We start from the raw sequence: 21,360 nt of genomic DNA on the forward strand, positions 1-21,360 counted from the left end.
AGCAAGACAAAAGTGGGAAGGAAATGAAGGTCTGAGGCCCCATGGGGGATCCTCAGGCACCCTTGGGACCCTAGGGAGGTCCAGATCAAAAAAAATCGCCGGCCCCGAGAAGTCGGAAAATGTCCCAAAAACTGGAAAAATCGTGGATTATAGTACACGAATCCGGGCGCCCGCGGGGCTCGGGCACCGGTGCCCATGGGGTGCACCCCTGGGCCGTGGGAGGCCCTTTGAAGACACACTCGTGCCGTGGAAGGGTCATGTGGTGCCATTCGGAGGCCCTCCTAAGCCTAGTTAGGGTCGTGCCAAGCGAGCTAAGGGAAAGCAAAAGTGGGAAGGAAATGAAGGTCTGAGGCCTCATGGGGGATTCTCAAGAACCTCGGGGACCCCAGGGAGGTCCCGGATGAAAAAACTCGTCGGGTCCCGGAAAGTCGTAAATTGGCCTGAAAACTGAAAAAATCGTGGATTATAGTCCACGAATTCGGGCTCCCGCGAGGCCCGGGCACCGGTGCCCATGGGTGCACCCCGAGGTCGTGGGAGGCCCTCTGAAGGCACACTCGTGCGCTGGAAGGGGGCAGGTGGTGCCGACCGGTGGCCTACCGGGGGTCGTGCCAAGCGAGCCAAGGGAAGACAAAAGTGGGAAGGAAATGAAGGTATGAGTCCCTATGGGGGATCCTCAGGCACCCCGGGGACCCTAGGGAGGTCCGGGACAAATCAGTCCCCGAGAAGTCGGAAAATGTCCTGAAAACTAGAAAAATCGTATATTATATTTCACGAATTCGGGAGCCCGCGGGGCCCGGGGACTGGTGCTCATGCGGTGCACCTCGGGGCCGTGGGAGGCCCTTTGAAGGCACACCGTGCCCTGGAAGGGTCATGTGGTGCTGTTCGAAGAACCTCTTAGGCCTAACTAGGGTCATGCCAAGCGAACCAAGGGAAGACAAAAGTGGGAAGGAAATGAAGGTCTGAGACCCCATGGGGGATCCTCAGGCACCCCAGGGACCTTAGGGAAGTCCGGGATGAAAAAATCGCCGGGTCTTGGGAAGTCGGAAAATAACCCGAAAACTGAAAAAATCGTGGATTAGTACACGAACCTGGGTGCCCGCGGGGCCTGGGCACCGATGCCCATGGGGTGCTCTCCGAGGCCGTGTGGGATCCCCTTTGAAGGCACACTCGTGCCGTGGAAGGGTCAAGTGGTGCCATTCGGAGGCCCTCATAGGCCTAGCTAGGGTCGTGCCAAGCGAGTCAAACGAGCCAAGGTAAGGCAAAAGTGGGAAGGGAATGAAGGTCTAAGCCCCTATAGGGGATCCTCAGGCACCCGAGGACGCTAGGGAGGTCCGGGATGAAAAAACCCATCGGATCTCGGGAAGTTGGAAAATGGCCCGAAAACTTAAAAAATCGTGGATTATAGTACACGAATCCGGACGCCTGCGGGGCCTGTGCACCGGGGGAGGCCCTTTGAAGGCACACTCGTGTTGTGGAAGGGTCATGTGGTGCCGTTCGGAGGCCTTCCTAGGCCTAGCTAGGGTCGTGCCAAGCGAGCTAAGGGAAGACAAAAGTGGACTGGGAATGAAGGTTTGAAGAACCCGGGGGATCATCTGGCACCCGGGGGGATTTAAAGTTTTTCTGAGGCGTGAATATTTTCCAACTATTAGACTCGTTAACCAAGTACTGGATCAGACCTATGCCATTTGAAGATGGCATTCCAATAGGACTGTCATGATACTGATGTCGGTACCAGGAATTGACTCATTCTAAATTAATGGCTATTATATATATGAGTTGGCCATGACGATCGATAGCGGTTCAATAGGACAGTATGTAACTTAGACAACCCCATACACAGATATCGTTCGAGAAACATCAAACAAGCAAAGATTATCCTGTAACGATGTGAAGCAATACACAAAGGTGAACAAGTTACCAAAATTAATTGTTATTTGTTAATATGCGGCAATTGTGGGATGAACTTTATTTTTGCAATTCTGCTAACATATTGATGTGATTGTTTTTTTTTTATGTGGCACATACTGAAAGATCCAAGGAATAATAATAAGATGGTGCACGGTTTATTCAGTTCCACAATGCAGCAACACAATCATCATTTTTACACAGAAATCAAAAATGTCTTCGCCTAATGGTTAAGATCGAGGTGCTGTGAATGATAGGTCATGAGTTTGACTCCCCCTTCCCTTCTTTATACTTTGTACTGCCTTTGTGGCTCATATCAATAAAAAAATCATTTTTACATAGAGACAAAAAGATGGAGAATGATTCTAAAGATTCTGCCTCTGCCCTACAAACCTACCTTAACAGCATCTCAATATCCTCCTTGCCTGGCATTAGAAATTCACCTGGTTAGTAATCTTTTTCTTTCATTTTTTTTTTGTGTAATTAGCAAATTTTTTGTTTCATCATGTTGTGTTATCTTTTTATTGTTTTCTATATTTTATATAAGTTTAGTAAAATTTCTCTCACAAATTCAAAAAAGTTCTAAAAAATGTAAAAGAATTAAAAGAATTTCAGGTGATGAGAACAACCATATTGATGATCAGTTTTTATTATATCTTCTCAATTTGTTGGTTGGTATGACCTTATTGTTGAAATTTGTGTTTTATTACTATCATACAAGATCAATCATAAACCCAAAATATTGTATGGAGAAAATATTACGTACAAATGTGCGCGTATCATGTAACACACGGTGTGGGAACACCTTCTCCTGTTTCGTAGGCCTAATGGTAAAGATTTGGCCTCATAACTTTAAGGTCATCCCACTAGTCCGTCTTTCCTTTCCAAAAGCTTCTAATAAGCGATTACATAGGGGCTCTCTAGGGTGAAATTTTCCTTACCATCCCCCTCCCTTCAAAGAGTCTGACCTGCAAAACTTACTGGTTATACCTGTATGATGTGCAATTCAGTAGGGTCTTTCATCTTATTAGTTTTTTCCATCTAATGTCATCCAATGTTTTTTACTCGTCATATTATTTATGACACAAGTACTGGAACTGAAGGCTGGGGATTCACTTGGAGATGCAATACACTTGTTGTATGAGAAGAATGTATCTGTAGCACTCATTAAAGACTCATCATCAAACAACTTTAGTACCAACAATGCTGCAACATCAAAGTTCTTGGACCAATATATTGGTGTAATTAGCTTTGCTTCCATGGTACTATGGTGCATTCAGGTACTAATTTACACTACTCGCAAGTTTTTTTTTAAAAAAAAATTGTTCCTAATGGAAAATATAGATATTACCTATCACCTATGGTTTGTTAGTTAGATGCTTCTATAATAGAGTGATTAAGCCTTCAAGGCCTTTTCTTTCACCACCCTGTCTCCTACGTGACACGTCAAACGTACCGATGTCGATATCATCAATAGCCTCATTAACACATTATCAATGATTCTCTTGATGTATATTAACAATAACCCCATTATAACGCTAAGCTGATGCTTATGAGTAACCCCGTTAATGCATTGTCCGATCAGGGGCGGCTTTTAGCATGTTTAACATGTTCCATGGAACAGGGTCCCCTTAATTGTGAGGGCCCCAAAATAGAGAAAGTTCAAGTAGTAAAAAGAAAAAGTTTATCTACTTATATGGATTACTTTTTTTCATAATATGATTATGTGAAGTATGGATGAGCTATTACATTATTGAATTCTTCAAATACGAGATCGCACAGGACCTTTATATAGTTCGAGACGGGCCTGTGTCCGATTTATATTATACCATCGATTTAATGGTGTGGCACGTCACATATTTAGTACCGACAGTAATCCCATCAAAACAAAAAAAAAAGTTTGCAAGAATGTTAATAATTTCTTATGATAATGAAATAATATAGAGGTTTGAGGAGGATGCAGCTAACCAAAATCAAAAGGAAGCTGGACGCCATGCAACCAAGGGTTTTTTCTCTAGGCTAGATCAGAATTCTGACGTGAAGCAAACTAAGGTATAATCATTTACTACTTCCTCGTGATTTCAGTGTAATATCATTTGTAATAGTGGCCTTTATTTTGTATTTTTTTTACCAATTCTTCAGACAGTCCAAACTAGTATATGTGACAATTAAATAAAAACGGAGGAAGTGCAGTTTATGCAAGATTGCAAGTACAGCCTCTAAGAGGAAGCTGATTTCTGAAGTTGCTGAAGTAGTTCTAGCACTATGCCGCGTTTCGTTTGCTTAACTAAGGCATCATATACTAATTTTACAGGTTGGAGAGCTGGCAAAATTCTTCCTATGGGATCCATACTTTCCTGTGCATTTGGAAGACGACACTCTGTTTCACGTTCTACTGCTTCTATCTAAACATCGGGTCCTTGTTCTGCCAGTCATAGAACGAGCCGCAGACCAAGTAATCGGGTACATCACACAGGTATTAATCAACCTAGAAAAAGTCCCAAATCTTCTGACACTTAAGTCTGCAGGTAACTTACATTCTCCTGTTTAGTAACAGCATGCAGTAGTGAAGTTTCTTCTTCAATCAAGTGGGATAGAGTGGTTTGACAACATTGCTACTGTGTCATTATCAGAATTTCGGTACCACACATTCAGAAATTGTATATAAGGAGAATAAAGAAGAAGGCTATTCACCTAATAATTTTCCGTAGAACAAACAAGTATATCGACATTCTTACCCTTAGTAACAGGAAAAAAATGACAAAGAAAGTAAGGGCAAGAATGCTATACACCTTTGTTATGTGGAAACAATTAGGTAGATAGCCTTTTTCAGAACAAAGAAGAAACTGAAAATGCTAATCCAAGTAACATTTATCTCTAGCAGATTTCAGAGGAAAAACTGTGTCTATCAAGTATATGCAGACCAAAGTATTTCAGAGGCATTTCTAGTTTTGTCAGGAGAAAGGATTGCTGCAGTAGCTGTAGTAGACAGGAAAACTGATGAGCTAGTTGGAACAGTAAGGAAAGGCGACATCACCCTTCTCCTAGAGAATCATCAGCTCTTTTCTAAATCGAAGTGAGTTACATTACTTCATCCCTGCTGATTGTATCTTGAGGCATGTCACAACCGTCAAAAAGCAAAAACATGGTCTCATTTCAGTGAAATGTAGCTGATGCAGTTTTTTCATGCTCGTTTATAGGACTATGACTTTGGCAGAGTTCATCAGTATGAATGTTGAGGATAACCACAACTCAGTTAATGAGAATCAGAAGCGCGATATTATTTCCCAAAAATTTTGTGTTAGGAACAACAATATCCTGAGAATGGACTCACCAATCATGCACAAAGAAATAGACATCCTTAAACAGGTCATGATACAAATGGCGGAGACAGACGGCGAATCCAGCTTCATAGTTGATGAGAGGAACAGAGTGATGAATACACTTACCTTAAAAGACATAATTATGGAATTTGCTCCACCCGGTATGGACTCGAGGATCAAAGGAGGTGGGTTCTTTGAATCTGCTTTAAAGCAAGCTGGGTGCCATATAGAAAATGGAACCATGGTTTCTGACCAGTAAGCTCTTTTCTACTACAATTTATTTATGTTTAAGAGGAGAAGGGGGGAAGAGGACTATTGTAGATGATTGTTCTCATTAGGTCTGGTTATGGTTGGTTACTAACGAAACAAGAGTATCATAGATTTAATGCTTTAACCGTTTTGTGATCCCTAAGAATTATTAACTAAAATCTGCTACTCAAATAGCCTCTGTAGCGTGGTCTCCAAATTCAACCTCCACATAGCCCACTTGTAAGTAGAGCTTGGACTTGGCGACAACGTCTAAATAAGGCTGTGATACTGAGCACTGAACCCTTCAGGTTTCCCAGCAGACGACTGGGATCCAGGGGAAGTTCAGGATGCCTCTGTTACTTGGTGTTAAGCTGCAATATTTGTCACAGGTAAGTTCAAAGCAGTTATGAGTTATGGCCATCGCAATGGGCTTTCGAAAGTTTTGGTACTTCATTAGTGTGACCTTAAGTGGTTAGCTACCTAGGGGACATTGGCCACAAGCAGACATCTTCTTGTTAAGATTTCTCAATGTAACTTTACAATGAGCATATCAGGAGACTCTCAAGAGGCAAGACTATGTAACATTAGGTCCCAGAGCCACAAAGGGCTCAACGAAACATAAGCCGCCCACACATTGACAATTTGCCCACGAGAGGCTAGGATACCTCCCAACTCAAGAGTTAGCCTTTCGACTGGATAGACGAGATCTTCTTGATATTCTCAAGCCTAATGGAGTCAACTAGAAAGAAGCAATCCAAAACACACCTTCAAGTATTTGTTGTGGGCGTTTTAAGGCACCTTATAATCATGTATAGTAATGCCAATGGAACTTATCAAGGGCCTGATTATGATGACCCAAAAATCCTACAAGCATACTGTCATTTTAAGTTTTATAGCCTTGGGAGACTAACAATTCATGGCTCTTAAGTTATAGCCTTTAGAAGGGTTTGTAAACTATTTCTTGGAACTCGGTCTGACACGCCAGAGCCAGCTTTAGCTGAACCCTATCAAGTGGAAAGGATCAGCTTGTCTAATTCATATGTCTAATATTACATTCTTTTAATGTACTTGATAAGTTAATAGGTCAAAAAATATTTTTTCTTACAAAAAGAAAAGAAAGATTCAGAAGAAAAGAAGCAAGCTAAGCTCAAGCTCAACAATTTTCTTCAAGTGTCCAAACTCCAAATGATTCAGTTTAAGTTAGGGTGTTTGAAGTCAGATGCTTTGAGTTTAAAATGAGCTCTAACAACAAAGATTATATAAGTTTATAACCCTCAACCATCTAATTTATACCTATTGCATGGAAGTTATCGTACGAAGAACAATCTAAAGTCTGAAAACACAAACTTTGACAATATTTGTGCTTCTGGATATATCAAATGATTAGATTCAGTCAAGTGACAAACCACAGAAAGAAAGCAGCATATAATTAAATCACCAACAAAGGATTATAAAAGTACAATACTCCCTCCGTCCCAAATTAGTCGCCACAAACCATTTTGGCACAAATTTTTTAGGGAAGTGAAAGATTAAAGAAAAAGTAGGTCGGTAGGTGTAGGGCCCAATTGTAGAGAAAAAGCAGAGCGAAAAATATTGCCAAAAAGTAAGGTGGCAAATAATTTAGAAAGCCAAAAAAAGAATATGTGGCAAGTAATTTGGGGCAGAAGGAGTAATTCGCCTAAAGGTAACTAACCATATCAAACTATAGCAGAAACACTGAGGGTCATCTGGGAACTCTTCATAACCTATTTGAAAACTTGGAGTCAAGAAGTATGCTCCAGTCAGCCACCAAAAGGACGAATCATACGTACATAATACTCATTCGCTGTTGAAAAATGACGCATCGTCATCTTAGCAACACATCTTAAGTATCAGTTGCAGAAAGAGACGCCTACTTGGATTCCAGACCATATAAAAGAGGTCTTGTTACCACCTGGATGCATTCAGAGGAGAGGAACACTTGTACAGGATGATCGGTCCATTATGTAGAAACACACTGGGGGAAATATAGTATACAAGTGTCCTATAAATATATAAACATGGCCATCAATCTTGTTGGACTGAGAAATAAATTATGGATAGTTCTGAAATCTTACATTTTCATGAGAACCAAGAGCATCTCCCAGCGACGTACACTTGGGTAGCTCATTGAAGATGTATCTTAGTATTCCTTGGTATTCCAAACTACAACAGGCCCTCTTTTCTGGAATTCACATGAGCTAACTCCATTCATGGCTTTCCCCATAAGCGCCATGGCAGCAATACTTGGGAACTGCTTCTTTGTAACGTCATCTGGTCGTAACTTTAAGCTACGGGGCTCACAAATCACAAGGGGCTCAGGGTTACTTGGTGGAGGTTCAGTACAACTTTGACACCATCTTTGAATCCAAGAGCAGCCTTGCATTGTGCTTTGGTTTCTCTTCTTTGAACCCATGGATGAGGATCCACCACTTCTTGGGGACTCCACATTTTGATCTATTGACATCTGTTCTTTTCCATGTTGCTTGCGTAACTTGGCATCGGAGTTAACCCGATTGGATTTCATTATTCTGTTGAAGAACGTATTACATTTCTGATGCGATGAGCCTTCCCCAATATCAGAACTCTTGGTACCAACCCCAAATGAGTCAGAAGAACTTACCTTCAGACGCTTAATCCATCTGTTACTAGTATCTGGGCCGAGAGAGGATTCTTGGCGGCCATTGCACACAGACCTTGAGGTCTCTCCATGACATGAGAAGAGTTGTTTGGCATTCAAACTATGGACTCGTGAGCTACTTGGCTCCTTTCCATCTGTTGAGCTTACTTCAGGTTGGATTTCAGGGGGATCTTCATTTATATCAGGTATCTCCGTCATGGGCCTTTTGCTTCTAGCCTTTTCTGTACTTGAATCACAGGCAGCTTTTGGGCTATTTTCATCCACTGTATCATCCTGCATGTATAGCATCAGCCAACTTTATGAGCTTCTATAATGAAAAGTTCACATTCCTTCATGGTGAAAACAATGTTACCTGATACCCGAAACGAGGATGGATACAAGAACAAAATTCGCTATTTAGTTTTGTTACATAAGTCCAACGTATATCACTTCATATACAAATTCGCCTTTTTTCTTGACGCAGTTTGCAGGGGTTTTTACTGAATTATGTAACATTGTGATGGAAATAATTATATTGAACTTAAAATGCTCTGAAACACCATTACACCATCAAACATCATTCAAATCTAGTTATTAATTCAATGACCTTGTAAATATCAAGGAAGTACTACTTTGATCTACTTGGATGAGAAAGTCACATAGGCATTCATGCATAATTAACTATACAACACATGATTAACAAGAAACAGGAAGAGATACCTGATTCAATGGGGACGATTCCATACCTATAACAAATAAAAAATAAAAAAAAATAAAAAAAGGAAGAGAGAAAAATAAATGAGTTAAAGAGGAATGATCTACAACAGCTTAGTTCAACTTTAGATAATACAAATACAATAAAGGCATGGTCCAAGCAAAATATACTAATGAAAGAGCTGCAAAATACCCATTAAAATACGCTTCTTCTTAGGAGCTTCTACTGGCATTCCATCAGTTTTGGCAGATGCTTTATTCTTTGAACCGGCTCTACCAAAGGAAGCATCACCTCTATTTTCCTTTTCTTCACTATCAGTGGAGGTCCACAAGGGTTGGATCTTCACTCCTCTTGAATGAGAAGAATTGTTAGGATACATGCTAAAAAGACCACCAAATGGCCTTTTTTCTCCTTGATGACCTAAAGTTGATTCTGCTTGCACGCCATCAGTTTCAGCAGACGCTTCATTCCATGAACCAGCTTTACAGGTGGAAGGACTGCCTGAAGGTTCCCTTTCACTGTCAGTGGAGGTCCACAGAGGTTGGATCTTCACTCCTCTTGCATGAGAACCAAGATTACTAAAAGATCCACCAAATGTCTTCCCTTCTTGATGACCTAAAGATGGTTCTCTGATCAGCTGGTGTTCTTCAGATAAATTAACACAAGTTTCTTTGGTGAATAGAATGTGGTGGGCTCTCTGAGAAACTCTGGGAGGATCTCCAGGTGAGTTCTCCATAGAATCAATCATTGTACAAATTCTCATAGTCTCCACATTGTGGAAAGAACATGGAACTCTATTAAGGGGTTGGCCACGAACACTTTGAGGCTGCTTTTTAAGGAAAAAAGACTGGAAACTCTTTTGACCAGGGGAATAGCCATGGTGCAAATGTAATCCATCACTATGTCCAGGTTCATGACATATGTTATTTTCCATCTTTTTCTCATGAAACAAGACTGAGGAGGACTTCTGATACTTGCGACGTTCCTGACTAAAGCATGTGAAATTATCATTGGATTTATCATATGTACAAGCCCTTGACCCAGCTATGCCTTTCTGTTCTTGGTATAAATGAGACATGGCTTGTTGCTCTCTATTCCTCAAGTTGATTTCTCTTGAAGTGCTCTCTTGACCAACAGCTAAGGCTAGAGCCGTGGATCTGTGGCCAAACTCATGATCAATTTGAGTCCCAACCGCTGAAGATTTTCCTTTGTTTCGGCCAAGGCTGAGAGTAGGGAAAGATGAATTACTGAGACTATTATCAAAGTTCCCCAGTTTCTTGGTCAAATTCTGATTAAGAATTCTAGTTTGTATTTCTCCAGCACCTTTGCTTGCTCCTTTCCCATATTGAACTCCATCTTCTGTCTTAAACCCATTTTGTATCAGGCAACCTCTCATATCAACATGCCCTTCATCGTAACAAACCAATCCAGAATTTTCAACAGTAGATCCTGGCTTAGAACTTCTGTTATTACAGTGGGACATCCAGATGGGCTGATGTGATTTTGAGGATGTCATAGATGTTACATCCTCGTCATGGGAAGAGCTTGCAACATGATCAGGCATGTTGCAGACAAAATATTTATATTTTTCCTGAGCTCTCTTGTAGCGCTTTACTTACTATAAGATGCAGTTGCTACCATAAACTGTACACAAAAGCAAGTTTCATAGTTACTATTGAAGGCCACAAAATCAATTAGTCAGTCTTATATATTCATGCCTTAGGTGGTTGGGAAGTTAGCCCGTGTATATGGAAAGTAGGTTTCATTATCAATTAGGTACGAATTTAACTATTTGGCTCCCTTAACCAAAGCCTAAATCAGACCAAAATTTCTCATATACAACCAATGAACTCAATAAGACTAAGCACTTACAGATTAAAAGCATGACAAGAAATTAGCATTCAGCTAAATTAAGATATTCAAGCAAGGAAAGAAAGATTACAACCAACTTTCTACCTAGAACATCTAGTCATCTATGCAACCCTTGGAAAAAAAAAAGATGAATCTCACTAACCTTAGATTACATTCAGGAAGAAACTGAGCTCTATAGTAGATAGACTGAACCATCAACCAAGAAAACGGAAAATAAAACTCCCACGCGATATATAAATTGACGTCAAATATCAGCAACCTTATCATAGAGGTCATATAATTTAGAAAAATGACAAACTGTTTGTTAGCGAATAGCAAACAAGATACGACACTCAGGTAATTTCACTTTCATGGAACCCAGTCAACCCACCCCATTTCCTCTCTCTTGTTAGCCAACAAAGTGTTCCGTATGTAGCCAATACTCTCTTATTAGAGCTTGATTGTAATTGTATAACTATTTTACGAGTTTCTGGTAAACAAAAGAACTGCATCATTTGTCAGGGATTCAAAACTTTATTATACCTGAAAATTAAATTTTAAAACTAGCAACAGCAACTACATCTTTTACTAGTTGTGCCAAACTGAGACAGGAATACAGCATAGTAGCATACTGAACTAAAAACATCAGCAACTTGAAGGATGATGAAGCTCTGCATCATGATCAATCATTGTAAGCTCTAGAATCTAATTCATGTTAATCTATTCAACTTCACACAAGGTTACAAGAAACCAAACTTGGTCAGCTGCATACAATTCAGTTTCAAGCTCCAGAATTATCGATAATTTGGTCCCGAAAAAACAAACATATACAAAAAAAAAAAGGATTCCTAACCAAAAACCACACCTGATTAAGGGGTCTATTCTCATAGCCACACTGGCCTTCAAAAAAATTAAAATAAACGACTCGTATGTGACAAATTGTCTACTCGAAACGACCCTAATTATGATCCAAAAACCCTCAAGTTTAAGTTAAAATGAACATAATCCAACATCAAACCTCTAATATACCTTACATACATACATTACATTCTCAATCTCTCTCTAATTCAATCAAAGGACAATAGAAAACTAATAATAACACAAATGTGCTGACAATTAACATAACTAAGTGTAAAATTAGAGACAAACAAAGAATACTTAGCCTTAATATGCATGTTTAGTATGACATTATGATAATTTTTCCATAAACTAACGGTTATACATTCAAAATTTGTTAAAAGGTGGGTTTGAATTTAGAGTACTGTATATATATTTGTCACATAAGACTGGTTTATTATAATTTCTTTAGTGAAGAATTTTGGTTAAAAACCCTGCAGAAATTTCGTGTCATATGATGATGTAAGTTAGTTTGAACTTCTACCCACTTATAAATCCTCAACCAAAAGTACAAATAAACTAGCAAAATAACTCTTCAAGTTAACCCCACATACAAAAACTGTACAAAAAATCATACACCCAAAAAAAACCAGTACAATAATATTCTACTAATTAGCAGATAATTAAAAAAAAAAGGGATTTTTTAAGAAGAAGAAGATGAACTAACCTCAAGAAAATGAAAGTTGAATATCGGTGTGTATCCATCCAAACAATCTTTGGCAGTTTGGAAGGAGAGAGATGAAGTATGATGAGTTTATTTGCTTATTTTAGAAAGTATAGTAGTGATTATTAAGAGTATATATTGATCTGGGTAGGTGCAGAATATAGAACCTTTTTAAAAAATATGTGTACATTACATGATCTTACATGGAGAATAAGAACTTGTGGATGAAATTGCTTTGGTAAGCACTGATGGATGGAAATTGGAAACTTCTATCTATTTGGTGTCATATAAGTTGCTATTCCAGCAAGGCAACAAGTTGCTACTAAATGTCTTTTTGAAAGAGTAGTAAATAGGAGTTAATTATACAACTTGTGTCTTGTTGTATGTTGCTCTAACTTTTATTATATTTTGGATCATTTGATTAGTACTTTAAGTCAATTTTTCTTTCCCTTTGAAGTATGAAGTATATATTATTGTGCTTTTATGGTATGTTGTGGTAAGGCATGCTATTTTTCGTTTAGGTGTGGGTTCAAACGCTTATTAATGGAGGGAGGGAAGGTTGCGAGGTGAGGCCTTTGTGTTGGGCCTTGAGAGAAAGCATGTAAGAGGATGATGTTTGCATATCTTAAATCAAGAGTAAAAATAAATGATTTTAGAATATTTTAGCTCAGTATGTATTTAGTAGAAAACTAAAGGTTCTGAAATTAACTATAAATAACTCGAAACTTTGCAAACAGAAATAATTGAACTTTGTTAATATCATTATTCCGAAATCAACGTAATTGAAACTAAACTTCCTAAACTATGTAATTTTAATTATTCTACATATCTCCTTCTCATATATGTGAGCATGATTCATTCAATTCATATGTAAGTTTGTAACAAAGTATCCTCACTAAAATTGGCTCGTCGGGAGTATAACAAATGAAAATATTACAAAAAAGTAGACAATAAATGTTAGCGAAAAGGTTGAGTACTTACACTTGCAAGATATGTAAAATTCTATTGAGTTAATAGTTAAAGAACTTGAGCTTTGAAGACTTCTCCATGATTTTTTTGAGAACTTTCCTCTACGTCTCTCCTACCATGCGGGTCAATCTTTCAGTATATATATCTCTTTATCTATGTGACAAATTTAGATGTTCGATTGTAACTAATTGCAGGAGGTAGTGTTTAATTTGTTATATTAAACCAAAATTAAGATAGATATACGTTTATATTCAGATAAACTTTGTGAATTTCTTCTTGCTTGGTAATCTAATACTAATAAACTTTATGTTACTTGAAAATAAATTATACCTCATCCAACCAAATCACTCATGTAATGTAGACTCCAAGTTGAGAGAAACTGGGGAGAAATAAGCCAGTAAAGTAGTTGGATGATACATAAGTGTAGGGACTTTCGGCAGCCTCTTTGGCTGGCCGGATTGGGACTTTGAGAACAACATTGAGTTTGCAGGCTCAACGACACTCGTACGGTCCACATCCACACCAAAACTCCGACGACAAGAATCTATAAACATCCCAAAAATGCAAATAGTAGAATTCAATTACACATACTGATATAAGGGTGCATTATTATCTTCCCCTTGAAAAGTAAGTCTTGAGGAAAATAGTTCTAATAAATTATTGAAAAAGTAAATTCAAATAAATTCTAATTCGTAAGATATCTCAATTTCTTGACAATTCAATTTGCAATTATTATCCAACTATTAAGGTAAAGTCGATGTGACTTGTGATGTTGCGTGGGCGCTTGGAACCATTTGTGTTGCTCGAAAAATCATTGAAAACCCCCATTTGTTCATTTCTCGTGAAACCCAAAATTACATCGCAATGAACCTAAAGACATCCATATATTCGTTCCAAGCCACATGACTCCTTTCCAATGACCTCCCATGTACCTAAGAGGTATCCCGTGGCGTTCGGAGCTTGGGCTCCGATAAAGACCGAAAGCGTATATTATAACCTTCAATTTTCGCTGTTTTTGAAACATTTTTGGACTTCTTTGGGTCTGGTCATATTTTCTCCGGAAATGATCCTAGGAGTGCCAATGTGACTAGTAACGTTGCACAGTTTCTTGGCACAATTTGCATTGCCTCGAAAAGCCTCTAACACCTCATTTGTTCATTTCTCGTTAAACTCAAATTGCCTTGAAATGAACGTAAATGCATTGACATATTCGTTCCAAGCCACATGACACCTTTTCAATCACCTACCATGCCCCTAGGAGGCATCCTGTGGCGTTCGAAACTCAGACCCTAGGAAAGTCCGAAAGCGTGTATTATAAACTTCAATTTTGACTGTTTTTGGTACATTTTTGGACTTTTTCAGGGCTACTCATATTTTCTCCCGAAACATTCCTAAGAAGGCCGACGTGACTTGTAATGTTGCGCAGGTGCTTGGCATCATTTGTGTTGCTTCGAAAATCCTCTAAACACCCAATTTGTTTATTTCTCGTGAAACCTAAAATTGCCTCAAAATGAACGTAAATGCATCCATACATATGTTCCGAGCCATAAGAATCCTTTCCAATGACCTCCCGTGGCCCTAGGAGACACCCCGTGCCATCCGAATCTCGGGTCACGGGAAAGGAAAACGTGTATTATAACCTTCAATTTTGGCTAATTTTTGGGACATTTTTGGACTTCTCCGGGCCTAGTCATATTTTCCCTCGAAACGTTCCTAGGAATGTCGATGTGACTTGTAACATTGCACAGGTGCTTCGCACATTTGTGTTGCCTCGAAAAAACCTCCGAGCACCACATTTGTTCATTTTTCGTGAAACCCAAAATTTAAGAATAAATAACTATTGTTGCATAGAAATATGTTGTAGTTTTGTTTATTATCGACAAAAGATGTATATAATAGGACATAGACTATATAATTAGGTTTTCTTTTTTCATAATGCAAATTAAAAGCGGTGGCCTCCGTATTTATATTACCCAAGAGGGTTGATTATTTGGTGGCTTCTTATTGTATTATGTCTTTTCCTAGATCGTAATTTAAATTTTTATTCTAGACACTTAAAGCATGATTAAAAGTTGGTTGAGATGGTAATTATGTCATGTTATAATAGCAAGAGGTCACGGGTTCAAATACTGTTGCAAACTAATTTTAATTTTGTTAATCGACATGATTTATGTACACACCGTACAATTCTAACGGAGTAACAGATGTGACACGTGGCGTGTATTCATTGTCACACACGCCTTTTAATATATTTGTATAGATGATTCGGGGCATCATCCACGCTCAAAACCTAGTTATGTTGAAAAGACCCACACCCCTTTTAGTAGTTAGTATTAAACCGCATCATCACAATAATTATGCACGTGGGCTACGTGGGAGGTTTCCGCGTAAGATGGATATAAGGCTACGAGTCTACAACTCATGACATGTATGCTTTTTGACATCCATTATGCCCACAACCAGCCATAACTATACCCCACAGTTCAACACTCATATCAATCAGAGCAACTCTATTTTGAGAATATGTTCACTACTAATCAATAGAGAGAAAAAGCATATAAGTGCCTATACAAGTCGATTACCAAACAACCTAATTTTCATCTGTTCTCCAGAAAATATTCTCTATGTAATTATACTCTTCAATGAAATATAACACGATTACAAACTCGCCAGATTACCGACTCGCCAAAATTCTACCCACATGCCATCCCAATAAAATACATTTTTTTTAGAGGCCAATAAAATACATACATTATAATTTTATACCTATGAGTACCTAAAGTGGGGATTTGTTTTTGTTCAAGTAAAGAGTGAAAGACTATAGAATAACAAAATCTAGCACAACATATTACACTAAAAATTGAAAGCGCGAGAGGTTCTCTCTCTAAAATTCTCTCTCTAATCTCTCTCTAAAAGTCCTCCATCTAAGGCTACGAAATATACACTGTTTGCTCTCACGTTTCTCAACTCCCTTTCGTGACTCAGCTCATCATAATAAAACATAAGAGTTATCTACTAAATTTCTTCTTTGACTCATCTCGTTTAGCTCAATTATTGCAATCTCAAATTCTCTTTTAGTCGGTATCAAAATCCCAACTCTTATAGTTTATCTATAGTTTTTGAGTTTGCATGTCAATAAGCATATATCTATGGAGCAGTCACAATCAACATCCAACTTTGTAGTATGGCATAGGAAACAAGGTCCGCTTATTAAAACGCCAATGGATCATTTCAGCAACATTCCAATAGATATATCATTAGTTGTCGTCGGTAAGTTTATTGATAAGCGAGAATTTTCAGTTAATCATATTCAAGCTTGGGTGGATTCATGGATCACAAGAGGAAGAATCAAAGTGATGAAAGAAGGAAAACTCTTTTTCTTCCACTGTCATGACATGCAAGATAGATTTGATATTTTGGGATTGTATGATACTATGAATTACAGAGGGGCTTTGCTTGTTCTCAAGCCATGGAAACCTCTTGATTCGTTTAAATCCTTCAACTTTTCTGAAACAGCTATTTGGATCCGGTTAGAAGGCATTCCACTGGTGTTCAACTCTAAATCTATTGCAAATGAGTTATTCTCTCGTATAGGAAAAGTCCTTCTTTATGATGAAAATTCTGAAAGAACGGGAATAAAACAGTACTTTCGAGCATTAGTTTGGCTAAGGATCAACGTGCCGTTAGTACCAGGGATGTTCATTGAAGTTCAAGATAATAAAATTTTATGGGTGAATTTCAGATATGAAGGCATTTTTGTATTCTGCAAGCGTTGTGGAAAAATAGGTCATAAAAGTTCTTCCTGTGATCAGCCTTGGGAAAAAGCTAAAAGAAGTATTGAAGCAATAATAGCAGAGGCATGTAATCCGGAAGCTCCTATGATGTATGGTAATCCCAATGCTTCGTTGTATACAAATAAGGTCATAGGTTTACCTCACTCCCCTGAATTCTTAACTACAGTTGTCAAACTAAATGAACCTAGAAAACCTCCTGATCAAGCTTCTACAAGCAGTAGCTCTGGTTCTGGAGATGACGATGATAATCAAAATCCTCCTCGAGATGAAGAAATGCATAATGCCTCCTCTGACCGTGATTCCCACTCCAACTGGCCCAATCAAGGAGATAGCATGCAATCGGGCCCATCTAAGAGACTTAGACTTGAAGGATTTCAAGGTAGAATGTTTGAGGAAGGCGGGCCCAGTAATTATGAAGGATTCGGGCTTTTCCCACTGAACCCGAACATTAGCTCCACAGCAAGTGCTAGAAAGAAGGGCAAATCTGTCCTTTCAATAATCCATCCCTCCTTTAAACGATCGAAAAAAATGGCCAGCTGGCATAAGATAGATGTTAGGAATGACAGCATTACATCATCATTCCATAAATGTCAGGCGGCGCTATCAGAAAACTTAGCTGATCATGATGCACCTTCTACCCATAGTCTTTCTTTAAAAACGAATCCAACCCATTTTCCCCCAAAGCACCATTTTCCCGAAAAATCTCCCTATCCGGATCAACCCACAATCTCAATATCTACTTCCATAAATAACCAAGAATCTTTCCAACCCACTTTAGTTCCTTTAATCAGCCAGGTTATCCCACGTGATATAAGACCCGAGAATATGGAATATAATATCTCCTCTCCCCAATCATCAAACTCTTTCACTCAACCATCAACTTTACCCATGTCTCCTCCTAACCAACAGATGTATGAAAACAACTTGCCTTTTGTGGAATCTTCTGACTATTCAGAAGGGCATTTCAATCATTTTCATCAACAAGAGGATAATACATTTACTATATCTGACGAGATGAGTGTTTCATGGGATTATATACTTCATTCTGGCAGTATGTCATCGTTTTTCAATTCAGATGATGCATTGGCAATGGGGGGTCCACCATACAACTCTTTCCCTTTAAATGATAATCTTGATTGGTCAGACTTTTATAATCTGTTTCCTGAGGATATTGTATCTCTCTCTCCTCAAACCCCTCTACAACTCCCAGGTTCACACTCTTCTCTCCAGACAGGTTCTTCAAGTTCCTTTCATTCAGTGTTCCCGGGTGTCCCTGCTGAAGAGTTTGCTGATTTAAGAATATTTCCTACCTGGTCGCAAGTCACTCAACCCATGGCTCAGAATATTTATGATACTTCGCTTCTGGGCAAGAGAAAACTGGGAGATGTACAAGAAGTTATCTATGCTGGCTCCGATAAACGGGAAACGAGTAGTAGATTATCTGAAATTTATCGCCGGAAAGAGCAAAAAAAATGAAGGTGGATGATGTAGTTGGCAGCATTCCTGAAATTCAAGCACAAGACTATATTGAAGATGCAGCCCCCACCTTACCTCAGAATGACTCAAAGGTGCAAGATGGTGATTAGGATCCGAATCCATCAGCAGGTACGTATATAAAAGCTAAACTCCCTTTTCACTTCCACGAAGCAAGAGAACGTTCAGTAGAGGAAGGGGGTACTAAAAAACTATCGAGCAGACCACCGTGACCCAAGCATGTGATTGTTCAAGCACTAGTATGTGAGAAAAAAAGGAAATTTGAAGATTTTGAGCCTCTACTGGACGAGTTCATAAATGACATCACACTGGACCTGCATAAGTGGATCTCAGAAAAGCGACAAGAAATCCTAAGGAAATTTAAGAAATTCAAGTACAGGGCTTTCTTTGAAAATGATGGCTTGGACACTGGGCCGAAACAGTCTCCAGAAGCACCATGAAGATTCTCGCATGGAATTGTAGGGGCCTAAAATCAGCGGACTCCCCTACAATTCCGTTTTTGGGATGGCTAGTCCGCAAGTGTTCACCGCAAATCCTTTTCCTGTCTGAAACTAAGTCAGATAGTAGTATCATAAGCAAATATCTATGTTTCTAGGGTTTCCTAATGTTGCCACCGTAGATAGTATAAATAATACAGGTGGCCTAGCTTTATTTTGGAGTAACGATGTAAATTTAGATCTAAGGAGTAGTTCTACTAACTATTTTGCCTGTATCATCAACGATATAGTTGATGAAGCTGTATATTATGGAATCTTATTTTGCTGTATGGGTCACCTTACGTAGAAAGTAGAGGAGAAGTCTGGAATATGATATCTGCCTACATGGAGATAACACTCATGATCGGTCATCATGGGGATTTTAATCAGATTGAATTTCTTAGTCAAAAAATGGGAGGAACGGAGTATATTCTGGGAAAGGAAAATTTTACAAGTTGGAGAACTCGGTTTGGTCTTTCAGAGATTAAGTCTCAAGGGCAGAGTTACACCTGGTGTAATAATCGATCTGTTCCTGACCGGGTCTATGAAAGACTAGATAGAGCATATGCTTCAGAAAATTGGTTACAACGATACTCAGAAGCGATGATAATAAATATGCCGATCCTTATCTCAGATCACAGTCCAATTCTTCTCATCTCTTCACCAATCAAAGAAAAAAAGAAATCTCCCATCAAGATGGAAACCTGGTGTTTTGAGTTCAAGGAAGTGGAAGAGATAATTTCCACCCAGTGGAAATCCTCTTCTAGTGGCTCCCCGATGTTTGCGGTAGCTCAAAAATGCCGGAATGTGAGGTACAAGCTGTTTCAATGGTGCAAAAATTATAAACAAATCAATAATATCAACTGGGAACAGATCCTATCTCAATGTGGCGAAATTCAAGCTGATTTAACCCATAGTGAAGGAGGTAACCTAGATGCTCAAGTCAAAAATGAGGCCCTTCGCACAATAGATGTTAAACTCAAATTTTGGCAGCAACGAGCAAAAACAAAATGGAAGGCTTGGGAGGACACTAATTCCAAATGGTTCTTCCGAAAAGCAAAAGGGCGTAAGAAAAAAAATGAGATTCTAATTCTAAAAAGTTCAACAGGGAGATGGTTATCAAATAAGCAAGATATTCAGAGTGAATTTCTTGGCTATTTTGAGCAAATCTTCAAAGGCGTACAGCACACTCAAAATTACTGGGAAGAACTAGAAGAGATCAGACATTTGGTCCCTCAAATCGATAGTTTGCATAAGGAGGAACTTATCAAATCAGTCTCAAGAGAGGAAGTTAAGCAAGCGGTTTTTCAGATGGGGGGTCTCAAAGCACCGGGCCCAGATGGCATCCCGGCACTTTTCTATCAGAAGCACTGGTCAATTGTTGGCGACGATATATGGCGAGCGGTTTCCCATTTTTTTAATACGGGATATATTCTCACAGAATGGAACCTGACCAACATTTGCTTAATCCCTAAAAAAGAACGACCAGAAGAAGCATGCCAATTCAGACCAATTAGTCTTTGTAATGTAATCTACAAAATCATCTCGAAGGTCATCGCCAACCGGCTCAAACCAATATTAGCAAGCTTAGTGACCCCTTACCAGAACGTGTTCGTACCAGGTAGGTTGATTTCAGATAATTGCCTTATTGCACACGAGGTCATCAGTTTTATTAAACAACGAAAAAAGGGTTCGCAGTATCTAGCAGCACTAAAAATTGATATGTTTAAAGCGTATGATAAAGTGGATTGGGACTTTCTTTTCTGGCTTTTGACACAAATGGGTTTCCCGGTAATTTGTCGACAATGGATCATGCAATGCGTCACCACTGTCACTTACTCTATTCTGGTCAACGGTGAGCCTACCCGAAAATTTAAACCAACGTGCGGCTTAAGACAGGGTGACCCTCTTTCCTCTTATCTTTTCATCTTGGTAATGGATATGTTGTCTAGATTAATGTTAAATGGAAGTTCCAATGGTTCATTCCAAGGAATTCAACTGTCTAGATCTAGTCCGGTATTATCTCATCTCTTTTTTGCTGACGACTCATTAATCTTCTTCAAAGCCAATCCTGAAGCTTGTGCAGGTGTGAAGGATATTCTTTCCCGATTCAGCAGACTGTCAGGAGAAGTAATTAATTATAACAAATCACACATCATGTTTAGTCCAAACACACCTTTCAGATTCAAAAGATTCATGAGAAGCATAGTTGGCACCCCTTCACAGGAGTCTTTAGGGAAATACTTAGGGTGTAATATTGAGGTGGATGGCCGAAGCTCCAGAAAATTTCAACCACTAGTGGAAAAAGTGGAGAAGAAAGTTTCCAGCTGGCATCATCTCTCTTTGTCACACGCGGGAAGAGTCATATTTATTAACAGCATCCTA

The 21,360-nt window shown here is 39.0% G+C and overlaps 2 protein-coding genes across 4 annotated transcripts; one reads left to right on the forward strand and one right to left on the reverse strand.

Annotated features, from left to right (window-relative positions):
- The first annotated feature begins 2,984 nt into the window (after nt 1–2,984).
- Nucleotides 2,985–6,906, forward strand: LOC104905002 (SNF1-related protein kinase regulatory subunit gamma-1). The gene is made up of 8 exons (XM_048637205.1): nt 2,985–3,185; nt 3,850–3,957; nt 4,220–4,381; nt 4,463–4,545; nt 4,790–4,981; nt 5,106–5,472; nt 5,786–5,866; nt 6,865–6,906. Exons 1-8 carry the CDS (start codon nt 2,985–2,987, stop codon nt 6,904–6,906), a joined length of 1,236 nt encoding a protein of 411 aa, XP_048493162.1.
- Nucleotides 6,805–12,506, reverse strand: LOC104904330 (hypothetical protein). 3 transcript variants are annotated; one of them, XR_791605.4, is made up of 5 exons: nt 12,246–12,503; nt 9,023–10,474; nt 8,836–8,861; nt 7,574–8,409; nt 6,805–7,473 (listed from the first exon to the last, which is right to left on the reverse strand). XR_791605.4 is itself a non-coding variant. In XM_010692550.4 (5 exons), the coding sequence occupies exons 2-5, from the start codon at nt 10,392–10,394 to the stop codon at nt 8,003–8,005; spliced, it is 1,713 nt and encodes a 570-aa protein (XP_010690852.1). In that variant the 5' UTR covers nt 10,395–10,474; nt 12,246–12,506; the 3' UTR covers nt 7,771–8,002. The 3 variants fall into 3 exon arrangements, 2 of the variants coding, with proteins under 2 accessions (XP_010690851.1, XP_010690852.1); XM_010692550.4 differs by lacking the exon at nt 6,805–7,473 and having other exon boundaries at nt 7,771–8,026; nt 8,119–8,409; nt 12,246–12,506; XM_010692549.4 differs by having other exon boundaries at nt 6,888–8,409.
- Nucleotides 12,507–21,360: the final 8,854 nt, after the last annotated feature.

This window comes from Beta vulgaris, chromosome 9 (assembly GCF_026745355.1).
Source record: "Beta vulgaris subsp. vulgaris cultivar EL10 chromosome 9, EL10.2, whole genome shotgun sequence".
Lineage (NCBI taxonomy): Eukaryota > Viridiplantae > Streptophyta > Magnoliopsida > Caryophyllales > Amaranthaceae > Beta > Beta vulgaris.

Excerpts from the sequence above, each read along its gene's own strand:
- LOC104905002 (XM_048637205.1), top strand. The coding sequence starts at position 2,985 with ATGACACAAGTACTGGAACTGAAGGCTGGGGATTCACTTGGAGATGCA. Across the intron at positions 4,546-4,789 it reads GTGTCATTATCAGAATTTCG|ATTTCAGAGGAAAAACTGTG; the intron begins GTACCACACATT and ends TATCTCTAGCAG. Across the intron at positions 5,867-6,864 it reads AGCTGCAATATTTGTCACAG|ATTCAGTCAAGTGACAAACC; the intron begins GTAAGTTCAAAG and ends TCAAATGATTAG.
- LOC104904330 (XM_010692549.4), bottom strand. The coding sequence starts at position 10,394 with ATGCCTGATCATGTTGCAAGCTCTTCCCATGACGAGGATGTAACATCT. Across the intron at positions 8,862-9,022 it reads GAAGAAGCGTATTTTAATGG|GTATGGAATCGTCCCCATTG; the intron begins GTATTTTGCAGC and ends TATTTGTTATAG. Across the intron at positions 8,410-8,835 it reads AATCGTCCCCATTGAATCAG|GATGATACAGTGGATGAAAA; the intron begins GTATCTCTTCCT and ends CTATACATGCAG.